At 34.8% G+C, this 14,255-nt stretch overlaps 1 protein-coding gene across 15 annotated transcripts; it reads right to left on the bottom strand.

The window, feature by feature from the left end:
• Window positions 1-781: 781 nt before the first annotated feature.
• LOC114323180 (uncharacterized) lies at window positions 782-7,623 on the bottom strand. Of its 15 annotated transcripts, XM_082924734.1 has the most exons (12): window positions 7,498-7,602; window positions 6,909-6,982; window positions 6,130-6,237; window positions 5,309-5,900; window positions 4,012-5,190; window positions 3,501-3,895; window positions 2,930-3,017; window positions 2,786-2,859; window positions 2,310-2,635; window positions 1,908-1,964; window positions 1,450-1,530; window positions 927-1,248 (listed from the first exon to the last, which is right to left on the bottom strand). In XM_082924734.1, exons 9-12 carry the CDS (start codon window positions 2,313-2,315, stop codon window positions 1,006-1,008), a joined length of 387 nt encoding a protein of 128 aa, XP_082780860.1. In that variant the 5' UTR covers window positions 2,316-2,635; window positions 2,786-2,859; window positions 2,930-3,017; window positions 3,501-3,895; window positions 4,012-5,190; window positions 5,309-5,900; window positions 6,130-6,237; window positions 6,909-6,982; window positions 7,498-7,602; the 3' UTR covers window positions 927-1,005. The 15 variants fall into 15 exon arrangements, 12 of the variants coding, with proteins under 12 accessions (XP_082780864.1, XP_082780860.1, XP_082780859.1 ...); XR_014366433.1 differs by having other exon boundaries at window positions 782-990; window positions 1,189-1,248; window positions 1,908-2,025; window positions 2,951-3,017; window positions 6,130-7,623; XR_014366432.1 differs by having other exon boundaries at window positions 782-990; window positions 1,189-1,248; window positions 1,908-2,025; window positions 6,130-7,623.
• Window positions 7,624-14,255: the final 6,632 nt, after the last annotated feature.

Here is a 14,255-nt window from a genome sequence, read left to right on the forward strand (position 1 = left end):
AAATTTTATTGAATCACAAGAGCTAATATTATTGTACCAAAAAAAAAAATTAATTTTTTTTTTTTTTATTGTAATGCAAATCTAAATTGCAAAAATGTTAGAGATTGAGAGAGACTTGACTAGGCATTGAGAGGACGCCATTCATCGTCCGGATGTGAATCGCGAACAATAATGGCATAGACGGCGTAGATTATTCCAAGTATATAACCAAAGAGTGTCAGTACCACGCAAAGGAGGAACTCACACTGCAAAAAAATAAAAAATAAAAACAATCAATACAAATTATATATATATATATATATATGTTTTTTTGTTTCACTGCTGGAAAAAAGACTTTTAGTAAACGCCGCTAATTCTTTTAGTGACGCTTATCACCAAACGCCGAAGACGCGGCAGTCGCTGTAAGTTTATGACGCTTTAAAAACGTCGTTAAATTAGTATAGGCGGCGTTTAAAAAAACGCCGCTAAATGTGATAATCAACGGTAACATGACGTCACACAGGCCTTCAGCGACGCTTCAAAAACGTTGTAATAGCTTTTTAGCTATTTTAAATATATAACTACAGTGGCGTTTTGAAAAACGCCGCAATAGATTTTATTTTATTTTTTAACTACTAATTTTGTAAGATTTACCTGTAAAAATAGCAATAATGAATAAAACTTTGTATAGACATATATTTCTGTGAGATTACTATTCCCTCACATCTATAATAGTACCCAATACATCCTTCAAGAAAAAAATCCAATAATTTCAATCCCAACATCATTCTACCTGTGTATGTTTTATCTTGACCAAATGCATTTAAATTGTTTATTGATAGAACATTTCTAAAACACATCAGAGGATTTACAAAGAACCCACAAATCCTTGTTGTATTTTATACAAGTGCATGAATCAATCACAAAAAGAAAAATAAAATAAAATCTGTGATTTCTCAAATCAATGTCTTCAATTTGGAATGTTCACCATCTCAGCTTGGCTGGGAAATACTGCAAAAAAGTTCACTAATAAGAATGCAAAAAATCAAGATAAAAAAAGAAAAAAATAACACAAAAAGTTCGCTCAGGAAGAAATTCGAGTACCTTTTTTTGAATAACACAAAAACTGAATTTAATAGCATCTAACCCATTACCTGAATTGACTGCAGAATGAACATCTAAACACTCAGAATTAATCAAATACCATACCTTCAGTATAGGCATGTTGTCCTTTTCAATTGATGGAAGTGCCTGTAAAGTCAACATAAGCTACAAAATCACAGATTAAACTGTTTTTCAGTAACTAAACAGACAGAATCACAGATTTGAAGCTCAAATAACAAACAATCAACAATCAAATTAAACTTCATAAACACAATCATATACATACACACACACACACACACACACACATATATATACATATGCAATTTGTATAGATCAAAAAGAAAGTAGAGAAACGAAACATACCTTGAAGATCGGCGATCTCGCAGTGACAGTGAGGAACAGAACAGAGCTCAAGAGGAGAATCAAACAACAGAACAGCAATTTCTGAAGGCACATGCACAAATACCCAATAAATATCTTATATTTGATTCAAAACTGTGGGCCTTTCATTTGGGATTCAAATTCCCAATAAATAACCCACATACTCTGCATTCTTTCCCATAACAGAATCAACTATAAAGTAGGTAAGATTCAAATTTTGTTTACTCAGATTCAGAATATGGTATCCACAAACCTAATATATGTATGTAAAGACAAACATATACAAATATACGTCAACATTTATATATATTATAGATGCAACACAGATAAACTACAAAAGGGAAAATCAGATAAACTACAAATTTGTCTATCACTACAACTAGATTTTCATTAAAAAGAAGAAATATAGGAGAGAGTGAAAAACATTCCAAAGCACTTACAGCAAATCTCAGAAGAAGACATGATTTTCCAACTCCAAAATCTCCAATCAGCAAAAGCTTGAACAAGTAGTCATTGCAAATGACAAAAGGAATAATAACCTTTTCATTTTAAACTCAGCTGAAAAATTACAAAATACTTAACGAGGAAATACACCTTCAACATTTAATTGAATAATATAGGCCTATGGTAAATATAAAAAAAAAGAGTAATCATTTTCCACAAAACAGATATTTCCTGTAGTGAAGGAATGCTCATTCATTAATGCAAAAGCAAATATACCAACATAAAAAAATATACTGAGCTCCAAAAGCAACCATAAGTTACTTATTTAGCAGTAGTACCAACATAAATGTGCAATGTCAATGAGGTAGTGCAATGGAAAAGTTGATGGTCAAATGCACCTGCATATATCACATATCATTTTCACTCTCCTTCTCCAGCTGAGTCTCTTTTTCAGCCCACTCACATGGATTAAATGATACAATGATCCCATTTCCACGTATTCAGTCACCATGGACAGCCGAGGAGGCTTTGTGCAGGCACCAAGGAATAAAATAACTGCAAAAAAAATGTATTATTTTCTTCATATCACTACACTACAATTATTCCAAGTTTCAGCACTTTTTGTCCATCCCCATTCCCACACCGTGACCGGTGGTGGAAGCTCCCGACGCTGCGAATCATACGCTGCCAATAGTTCTTCAACGCTTCCAAGAGGAACTAGAGACTGCAAAAGGCATACCCACAACCTCCAGTCAGAACAAAATAAATAAATAAAATATGGCACATCAATAAAGACAAGATCTTATTAGTTCAACATTATAACTAGCATTCCACATTAGTTCCATGTTTTAAATATAAATGTCCAAAGTCGGACCTGTCAAGCTTCAAGATTTGAGACTGCTATCGCTCCAACGTATGGAACACTTTCAATTACAGCATCAGCCAAATCTGAAATGAAAGTGGCACATCAGCCAAAATGAGAAAGATATAATACATATAAAAAGAGTCCTTGCAATACCTGCAGCCATGTTAGGCTAACCTGCACCGCAAGACTGGAGGTGGACAGTACTTTCCACAATGCCATTGTACCAAGTCACAGCTACACTCTAATTAAGAACCAAGAAACAATGAGAATGGAGAAAGAGGTAATTTGCACTGTAGTATTTGAATGAGGCAAGAATTTAATCCAATAAGAGAGATCAATTCTTGTTGCATTCTGTTTCAAACATGAATTGCTCTAAGGAAGTTTCTAATTGTTTAATAGTTGACAAGAAACCAATTTCTTTTGAAGCTTTGTCTTTTGGGAAGTACCAATTTCTTGAAGAACTGAAAACATATATGAATCTATTCATCAGATCAAAATACCTCATTCGCAAAAATCTGACATGACATCATGGAAGAAAACCACTGTAAATATATGTAATAGTAAAATTACTCCAAACAGAACATCATCTTTGCCCGATTCACACTTCACCACACAGTACTCAAACAATGCTACATAAAGAGCTTAACAAACTTCATTGAAACTACTTCATCCCAAAAGGAGGCTAATTATTTATGTATGTAAAAATGTCACAGTAGAAACATACCGTAAAAGTGTGTGGTAATCACACTGTGTTTCCCTGGCAGATGGCCCTCGAGCAAAAGCAATTCACGGAAAGATTGAACAATTTGATCATCTTTTGGATCACGAGCTTCTTTGGGAACTGCTAGCAAGCTTTGGCTCTTTCTAATTCTCTTTAGCGAATCCCGAATCTTGAGTGGGTAAGACAACATGGACTTGCAATTTAAGTTTAATGAAGACAATTTCTGTCCATATCTTCTTTCTCTCCCGCCCACAATGAAAACAGTAGTGCATCAAACTTCAAACAATAGTACAGGGTAATGAAGCAAACAAATCCTCACTCATAAGAACTTCATATCTTCTGGGGCCTCTCATCTGGTTGTTTTCCTCTGTTTCAGTGAAGAACTTCACCTCTCTCTCCTAACAGACAAAGGGGTAAAACACATCACCCATAGAAAATTCAATTAATCAAATCTATATAAATGAGCCAAAAAGCCACAACCAAGTTAAAAGAGTGAAAAGTTTAGTGGCAGTACCATATTCTCATTGAAGCTCAATATTGAAGCTACATTACCACAGCGATAACAATAATTTGGAGCAGACCATACTTGATAAGCCAAGAAGCACACAGTAAAATTAATTAAAATATCACCAAATCTGAAGTGATGTTATATACACTAGTCATGTTACATAGACTCAAGTCCCCCTATCAAGTGTGGATATTATACATCTAAACTCCCAAATTTCTTGGCATGTTTCTCTTATTTCTCAAGGCAGAATACTAACTTTATGTAAGACAGTGTAAAAGCAACAGAAAATGAAAAAATAAAAAACAATTTCTTAGTATTCGTGTTTTATTTCCTAAGGTGGAATGGTGACTTTTCTTCAAGATGGCACTTCACTTGCTCTAAAGCAATCATGTCACAAAGAAACATAATAAGGGAGGTCTATCAATTAATTACACAGTAAATTTGCATAACTAAACATGCTTGTTGGGCCCAGTTTTGACTGGGCATGTCGGACACACAGCCCATATCCTTACTCCAGCCATATGTTTAGAAGTGTCCATGTAACATAATACACTGAGTTAAAGACTTCACAACTCATAGTTACAAGGCCTTTATCTTGAAACATGTATTTAAGACCTTCATGCACAAGTTAATCTGCACAAAGGGGGATTCATTAGCGGAAATAAGGAAATTTAAAATTGTAATTTTCCAACCAACAAAATTACTATATACATCAGAAATTAAAAACTGAGGTGATGCAGTTGGTCAAGATGGATCCTACCATTCAAGATCAATGCACGTAAGCTCAAAAGAGATTTGACCTCATCCATTGATTTAAGCTTATTTTTGCCAGCATTCAGCACCTGCTTCACAAGAACTAGAATAAATTAAATTTGGAAAGTGTCAATTTAGTTTTAATAATTTAAAAACTAAACCAGTGAAAAAGACCACTCTATCAAATTGATTGAACAATCAAAATCAAAAGAGCAGTTTTCCTTCAATATTTGTTGATTATGTAGTAATAGTAGTATATTGAACTCAATTTTGCTTACTTTGAAACATAACAGAATTTCAACCTTTGTAAACACAAAAGGTAAATATAACAGAAAGGTAATATTAGCAACATACCCAAGCAAAACATTCAATTGCTTTTATTAGCAGTTTTCCTTCATATATTCAATTGTGTAATCTAACTCTGTGGGTGAGCTGTCAGGGTTAATGTAATAATATTATTATTTTCTCTGTAAACTTACACTGAAAAAAGTTATGCCAAAGCAGAATTCAAATGTGAGAATCTGAAAAAAGTTCCATAAGCATATCTCACCTTCAGCTATGTCCTCTCACCTCACCCAACATTCTGTCAGGTGCTCAAGCACTGTTCATGTGAATGGTTGAAATCCAATTCTCCACATGCTTGCCATTATGGCAATTCAGATGTGAAGTTTTTATATCTCTGTCAATCTACTTCTTTTGAGAAGGAGATAGGAGCTGGGTCCACAATCTAGCTAACAAAGGGATGATTCCTCAACCACAAGGTTGGTGAACACCTTATAATCCTTCTATTGGCCATCTTTATACCCTGTTGAACTAGTTTGCCATTTTTAAATTTGCCTCTGATAAGGATTGCCTTCCCTCATTTCTCCCCCCCCTCCCTCTTTTTCACTCATCTTGCAAAGCATGCCTCATTCTTAAAAAGGGACATTGACTATCTAGGGCATTCTATAGTTGACAAAATAAAAATGAACTAATCTCTGATCTAAACAAAATTGAACTGGACTTTGTACTAAAAACATGAAAGGTATTGAACATTATTTGACTAGGAAGTGAAGATGCTTCTGGAAAACATTATTTGACTGACATGCAGCAAACAAAACAAATAGATCCTGAAGTGTGCATACCCACTTCCTATTATCATCCTGGAAGAAAACAATAAAAAAAATAAAAAAACTAATTTAGTTATCTACGTATATGACAGGGTGATAGATTCAGAAATCAATCAAATCAGATACATATGTGACAGAGTTACAGATTCAGAAAACAGAGTATAGATTCCAGTGAAAGAACAATCAAGAACTTAATTCACCCAAAAACAATCAAGAACTTGGAATGAGTACTAGAGCTTTCACAGAGAATCGAAATGATTACCATTTATTATTCGAGGCATAAACTCTGCTAGCCAACAATGGGATGCAATCATGAATAAACCTGTTGCCTCTGCAGATTTGCAACCACTAGGGTGGCATCCTTATGGGCCTATTAAAAATAATCTTTTCATAATAAGCAACAGCAATTAAGAAAATTAAACAAAACACAGAAGTATGAGTGAGAAAAAAATATTCATTAACTCAACCATGAAGAAAATAGACAAATAAATTAATGAAGCTAATTCTATTATGAACTTGACATAGTTACCAACCAATTAGATGATATTTCATACTCAATGGAGATCAATGGTCCTTGCTTTTAAAACACACACATAAATTTAAGCTAATTCTATTCTGAACTTGATTTTCTTCTTCACTTTCTAAAGCTATAATCCAAATATTCCCACTTAAAAGCTTTGCTAAACGGCCTCTATGTAATTAGTCAAACAAACATTTCGAAAATATTGGTCCCTAACAAAGAAAATGAAAACTAACCTTGTCCAACTCCGAAGTTGTCTGAACCACAGTGCTTCTAATTGAACAAAGAAAGTTTGGATAAACACAAGATCCACAATTTATACTTAAAAAACACTCGTGTTCCTGTTTTCACAATTCTGAGAGCATTTTTTGCTTCCTGTTCTATACCTTTGTCACATTTTGGATTTATTCCAATTCAGATTAATAGTCCTTTCCATCAACATAATATACCTTATGGTGATACATATTATCACCTAAGAATAGCATATAGCATTATACAAATAAAAATTTCACTGGAAGTACCAGTCAAAATGCACAGGTTTGGAGTTCATGTGCATGTGCCTATGAATTGTACAACATTCGTGCGCCGAATTTTCCTGCAAGAACCAAAATAAGTTGTAAAAAAAGAAGAACAGGCAGAATTTTCTTAATGTCAACTTCTTCCAACCAGAACAATCTCCACGAAAGTAGGAACAATCCAATTTTAGCTGTACAAACCCAAAACTTCAAATCTATCTCAGGTTGTCTAGAAAATCACCACATTTCAGTCCAGATTGAAGGCATGCCAAAAAACAGTAAGCAGCCTCTTCAGCTGGACCCAGATGAACTTTATACATAATTGATTAAATAATTGAATACCCCTGCAACAAAGAAGCCAAAAAAATTTGAAAAAATTGACCTGGACAATGAAGAATCCAGCGAAGTGACTGCCTCTATGCAATCCTCAGGAAGATATACTGGAAAAATTTTACTACATTCTGGCACAACCTCTAGAAGCATAAAAGAGCACTCCTTTCACTATCAATTTTAGAAAAGGATGAACTAACTCATGCTAGATAAAAATAAAAATAAATAGTGCCTGCCACACCTACAAGGGTTTAATCTAACAGACCTCATAATGAACACTTCCTGGGCAAACTCTCTCAGCATATCTTTATTCACAAGATCAGGCTTGAGGACTTTGATAGACACCTCCTGACTGCATTATGTGCCTTTATACCTGAAAAAAACAAATGATACGATATACTGACAGCTCAAACACAATCAGAAATAGGTTGAGAGTGACAAAACTCACAGATCACCAAACTCACAAGATCAGGCTTGAGGACTTATTTTTTTTAAATGCAAATTTAATTAAATATAAAAAAATAAATCATATTAAAATAATTTAAATTCAAACTCTGAGATTACTGTGTTCATTTTCTTTTGATTAGTTTTAATTCAAATAATTTTATATTAGACAATTGGCATGTTCAACAAATTCTAAAATTACTATGTCCCTTTCACTCCTCCATAATTATGTGAATCATAATCACCATAATTCTCCAGATTTCAGAAATTCAAGTAAAATGCAGAGGGGGGAAAAAATCACAACCACCAAAAAGAAAATCAAGTGATTGCTTTGATCAAAACGAAATCACACACATATTTTATACATCATATAATTCATAAATAGACAAATTAAATTGTATGTATATATGCAGATCTTAAAAGCAAAGAAAGAAAAAATCAAATAGAGACAAACTGAAGTGAATCATCGATCATCACCTAATAGTGATTTGAACAGAATAATAAGTAAAACTAGAAACGAAGAAGATAATGATTTAAGCAAAAAGTGAAAACAGAGCACAGAAGAAGAGATTCACGGAGCTGAAGAAACATCTAAGAAGACGAAGATTTCCGAACAGAGCACAGAAGAAACATCTAACCTCTGATCGAAGAAGACGAAGATCACGGATCTGAAGAAGAGTTCCAAATCACGGTGCTCAAAATCGAACTTCGAAATTGCAATCGCAATCGCTCTGTGCTCAAGAAGAATCACCGAGTTGAAGAAGAATCACCGAATCGAGAGAGAGAACTTCATATTGATTCGATCCTCTGAGAGAAAGAGAGAGAGAGAGAGAGAGAGAGAGAGAGAGTGAGGAAGAGATTCGAATATGTAGACGGCGGTGTTCAAAATAGGGTTTCAAGATAAAGGTTTGGAGAGACAGGATAGGGCTTGAGGAGAGACGAATTTGGAGGCGCTTTTCAAACGTCTTCTGATCACAAAACGGCACCGTTTTAATTAATAACAATTGTGACGTTTAATAAAACGCCATTAATTAAACGCCGTTAAATCTCCAAATTCCTGTAGTGTTTACACATGTTTTTGTATTGGCATAATATCATTTTGCTTCTAAAACTATCTTTTAAAAACAAATTTTAACTCTTATTTTAATTAATAATATCAAATTTATACCTAAATTATTTCATTTCGGATTAGTTTTATCTTTACCATTAGTTATCATTTATAATTAAACGGAAGTTGACGTGATACTGAAATTTTATTTGAAAATTTATTTTACTCCAAAAATTATTTTGAAGATATCAATTAGACCCTTAAACTCCATTGTATTCAGGGATCTAATTGATATTTTGAGAATAATTTGGGAATAAAATAAAATTTCAAATGAAATTGGTGTCACATCAATAATATTTATTTGATTATAGACAATAATTGATGGCGGGGTAAAATTGACGCAAAATTAAATAGTTGAAGTATAACATTGATATTATTAAAAAAATATGGGTTAAATCAATTTTTGTGTGATAATTTGGAAGACTAAATGATATCAACAATAATTCATCCCCCCCCCCCAAAAAAAAAAAACACAAAAAAATAAATATATATCTCAGATTCATTTTGAACGTGATTCACACCATACTTAGGGGGTGTTTGGCGTGGATTATAGGGGGTGATTATAACTTATTTTAATTTGGAACTTTGTGTCAGATTGTTTGGTGTAGCTTCTGCTTACTACTTTTTAGACAGAAATAGTTTAAATAAGCTGTGAAAAGCTGATTATTTAGAAGTTGGGAAAGGGGTGCTTCTACTTATAGTTTTCTGATCATCAGCTTTTAACTTATGATAATCCACACCAAACACCTCCTTAAGCATCATTTAACTCGTAGTTCTTTTTTTTCCTTTTTTAGTGAATATATTTTAATTTTGAATCAACATTTTTTTTTTATACTTTTGTAGCCCCTCCAAAGTTAACAATCTTAAAAATTAAAAACAATTTAGAAATTTTTTTTACGAAGTTACCAAAGAATTAAAAAAAATATGTTTTTCAAGCTTTTTTTTTTTATTATAAGAAAATGGATTTTCGTTGCTAAGGAATTTAATTAAAAAAATCCAAATTTTTGAGATCAGCTATATTGGTATAAAATAATTTTTTTTAAATAATCACTAAATAGAAATAAAGCATAAAAGAGAAACAAAACTCTCAAAGGGAATTAGAATGAATGGAGGCTACATCTCTGTTTTTTTTTTTGGGTGATAAATGGAATACAAAAAAAAAAAAAAAAAAAAAAAATTTACAAAAAATTATACATTATCTAACCACTGTCCAATATTATTAATGGGGGATGAGAGGGATTGAGGGCCTAAACCATTTAGGTTTTTAAATGCTTGCGTTCTCCACCCTACCTTTCTGGAGAAGGTAAAATCAGTTTGGGAAAATACTCAGGTGGATGGATGGGTTGGGTTTAGATTAAAGGTTAAACTGAAAGTCTTGAAGGAAGCTCTAAAAGTATGGAATTTTGAAGTGTTTGGGAATGTTGAATACAAGCTCAAAGAGGCAAAGGATGCAATGCATGTTCTAGACTTGGCTGCTGAGGAAAGGCCTTTGAATGATATTGAAATATTCAGAAGAGAGAGAGGTCAAATGGGAGATTTGGAAGCTAAGAAAAATGAAGGAATGGATTTGGGTGCAGAAATCCAGAGTAAATTGGGCTTTAAAAGGAGATAGAAATAGTAGGTATTTCCACATTATGGCTACAAAGAGGTTGAGTAGAAATCTGATGGATTCAATCATAATCAAGGGTACTTCTTACAACAATCCTTAAGAAATGAAACGGGAAATTGCAAGGTACTTTGGAGAATCATTTGTAGAAGCTTGGAGGGTTAGACCAAAGCTTGGAGGGTTAGACCAAAGCTTGGTGGAGCTTTTAGGCCAATTCCACCTTGTCTAGCTGAGTTAATGGTGAAAGAGTTTTCTGAATCAGAAGTATGGGCTGCTATTAAGGAGTGTGATGGGAATAAAGCCCCTGGATCTGATGGATTTAACTTGATTTGCATCTAAAAGGGATGAAGGATAATGAAGGATGATATTCTCAAATTTATGGCAGATTTTCATGAGAATGGGAAGCTGGTGAAGGGCCTGAATACTTCTTTTGTATCCTTAATTCCTAAGAAGGAAAACCCAACAAGTATCCAAGATTATAGACCAATCAGTCTCATAAATTCCATGTACAAGACTCTATCAAAAGTCTTAGCTAGTAGATTAAAACAAGTATTACCAAGTATCATTAGCTAAACATAGTCTGCATTTCTGAGTTGGAGAAGTATACTAGATAGGATATTAGTAGCAAATGAAGTGATAGACTGGTGGAAAAGATCCAAGAAAAGTGGACTAATTTTAAAACTTGATTTTGAAAAAGCATATGATACAGTAAATTGGAGTTATTTGTTTGATATGTTGGGCAAGTTTGGGTTTGAGACCAAATGGGTGGAATGGATGAGGTCTTGCCTAAGTTCAACTTCAGTATCTTGTCTAGTTAATGGCTCTCCATCCGAGGAAGTGTGTCCCCAAAAAGGGTTGAGGCAAGGGGATCCAATCTCTCCATTTTTGTTCATTATCGCAGCTAAAGGGCTGAATATGTTGTTATCAAGATCCAGGGAAATAGGATTGATAAAAGGGGTCATGATTGGTGATGAAGGAGTGAAGTTATCTCAACTGCAATTTGCTGATGACACAGTCTTATTTTGCGAGGCAAATTGGGTAGAGGTCTCAAATGTGAAGAGAATTTTAAGATGTTTTGAGGTAGTTTCTGGGCTAAAGATTAATTATCACAAAAGTGCTGTCAGTGGAGTGGGAATTGATGAGGATACAATTGCTGAGTTTGCTTCCAGACTAAATTGCACAAGTCAAACACTTCATTTTAAGTACTTGGGTATGCCTTTAGGGGCTAATCCTAAAAGAAAGCAATTTTGGAAACCTATGGTGGACAAGTTCAAGGCAAAATTAGCTGGTTGGAAGAGAAGGGTGCTCTCTTTTGCTGGTAGAGTGACACTAATTAAATCTGTGCTATCCAACCTGCCAGTGTATTACATGTCCTTATTTAAGATGCCTTAAGGAATAGCCAAGGAGGTTGATAAGATACAATCAACATTCTTATGGGTGACTCTGATCTGAAGAGGAAGATACACTTAGTGAAGTGAAAGAAAGCTGCAGTGAGTAAGAATCTTGGAGGCCTAGGTATCAGGGACATTAAAACAGTAAATGAGAGTCTATTGGTCAAATGGTGGTGGAGGTTCGGAGATGAAGATGATGCACTATGGAAGATTTTGATTTGTAGAAGGTATAGTGTTGAAGGTGGCAGATGGTTCCCTTTTTATATGGTTAATTGTAATAGCTCCAAGATCTGGAGTGATATACTATCAGTAGTTCATTCTAATATTGGGCTCTTTAATTTTTTTTCATGGAAAATGTTGAAATCAGAGTTGGGAGTGGGAGCAAGATTAAGTTCTGGGAGGATGCGTGGCTGGGCAGATTCTGTTCGAAGGATAAATATCCAAGACTGTTTAGTATTTCCACTGATAAAGGGGTATCACTGAAAGACATGGTGGTTAGAAAAGTTAACATTGATGATTGGATTTTCAGGTTTAGAAGACTTTTACTGGCATGGGAGGAGGAGTTAAGAAAGTTGAAAGAGGAATTAGGCTCAAGACCAAGTCTGTGCCTGGAAAATTTGGATAACATCAGGTGGAAAGCTGATTGTTCTGGGTGTTTCAGTGTTAAATCAGTTTTCAACTGGTGTGAACAGCTTACTGGTTCTAGGCAAAGGCTATCTGGTTTGATCTGGAACAATACAGCAGCTCCAAAAACACAATTCTTTGCTTGATTGGTATGGAAAGGGAGAATAAAGACAATGGACTTTCTACATAATATTGGAGTTGTTGATCCAAGAGTGGGACTTTTATATGTTCTGTGTGGAACAGAAGAGGAGTCATTATATCATATAATGTTGCACTGTCATTTTGTATGGAATATATATGGTCTAGCATAATAAAATGGTGGAGTATGCAATGGGTAGTGCCCGGTACAGTGGAAAGGGCTACTTCAGTGGTGGAGTGACTGGAAGTTTAAAAAAAGGGAATTACAGATATGAAAAGCAATTCATGTAACAATTTTTTGGTCTGTTTGGAAGCACAAAAATGATGTCATCTTCAATGAGGTTCAGCCCAACAGTGAAGATCTGTGTAAGATTATCAAAGTTAGGGTGGCCATGTGCTTGAAGTCAAATATGGTGGGAAGATATTATTCAATTAATCAGTGTGTTTCAATCTTACAACAGATCAGGCGATGTATGAAGTGATGGGTACTGTTGTATAAAGTAGAAAAGTATGATCTTCTGCAGAGAAGTACTAGAGGTGTTAGGTTGAGGATGGTTACTGGACAGACATAGATTCAGGTGAAGGGTGAATTCTAGTTTTTTTCTGGTATTTATGCTCTGCTACTGGTATTTCTGGTATGTATTCCTACTCTGCTGCTGGTGTGTCATTGGATGCTGGAAGTTTTGGATCAGGAGATGCATCAAGTGAGCTGTGTTAGGGTTGTTGATGGATTGGAGTGAACCTAATTGCTGTGCTACTAATGGTTACTACTACTCTTGGATCTGTTTGGGCTACTGAATGCTGCTGCTGTATGTTGCTGCTTTGTGGCTGCTGTATGTTGCTGTATGAAGTAGTTCTGGTCTGTGCTGCTGAATACATAAGGGAGTTGAGGTATGAGTTTGCACTTTTTTTGCTGCTGTTGTATGCTGGAATCTCAGGAAGGTGGCTGTTGTTTGTGGTTGTCTTCTGATGTTTGGGGACTGGTCTGTTGTGATTGTGCTGTTATTGTTGCTTTTGTATTGCAGCTAGAATGGTGGCTGAATGGTGACTTCTGCAATAGATGCTCTGTTTAGATGCTTTGTTTTTTGGCACCAACAGTTGGCTCTGAATTTCAAATGTTTGGTTGCTTTGCTGTTTGAAAGTGTTTGTTGGGTGGTGTTCTTGTCAGCAGGGTCAAAGGCCACTGGTTTCTTGTGTGTGTTGCTGCAGGGCTGGTTGTCTTATGCTTGGGTGCTCAAAGGCTGTCCTCTGGTTGATGTTGCTAGAGTGTTTATTTGTCTGTGTTTTTGTGATCATCTGTTGTGTATATTTTTCATCAGTGCATGCTGCTGCTGTATGCTGCTATTGTATGATGTTGTTGTTGGAGTCTTATTGACTTGGAGTCGGAGTTGTGTTATGTTTTGTTGTGATCTGTTTTTGCACTAGTTTGCCGTCTTAGTTTTGTTTGTTCTCTCTTTGGTTGGTTTCTCACCAACGTCGTGGCTTGAGCTAGCAGATGATTGTACTTTCTCTTTGGTGCCAACCTAGTTGGGATTGGGGAGGTTTACAATGATGCTTTTTGCTCTTGTCTTCCCTCTTTGTTGATGTGTACCAAGATGTAATGTTTGTTTGTTATCATCAATAAAGAGTTTTTTTGCTAATAAAAAAAACTGTTATGTGATCCGATCACTTCAAATTAACAAACCCACTAATGCCTCGTTGGGACATACTAT

Source organism: Camellia sinensis, chromosome 4 (assembly GCF_055761805.1).
Source record: "Camellia sinensis isolate YWXY chromosome 4, ASM5576180v1, whole genome shotgun sequence".
Taxonomy (NCBI): Eukaryota; Viridiplantae; Streptophyta; class Magnoliopsida; order Ericales; family Theaceae; genus Camellia; species Camellia sinensis.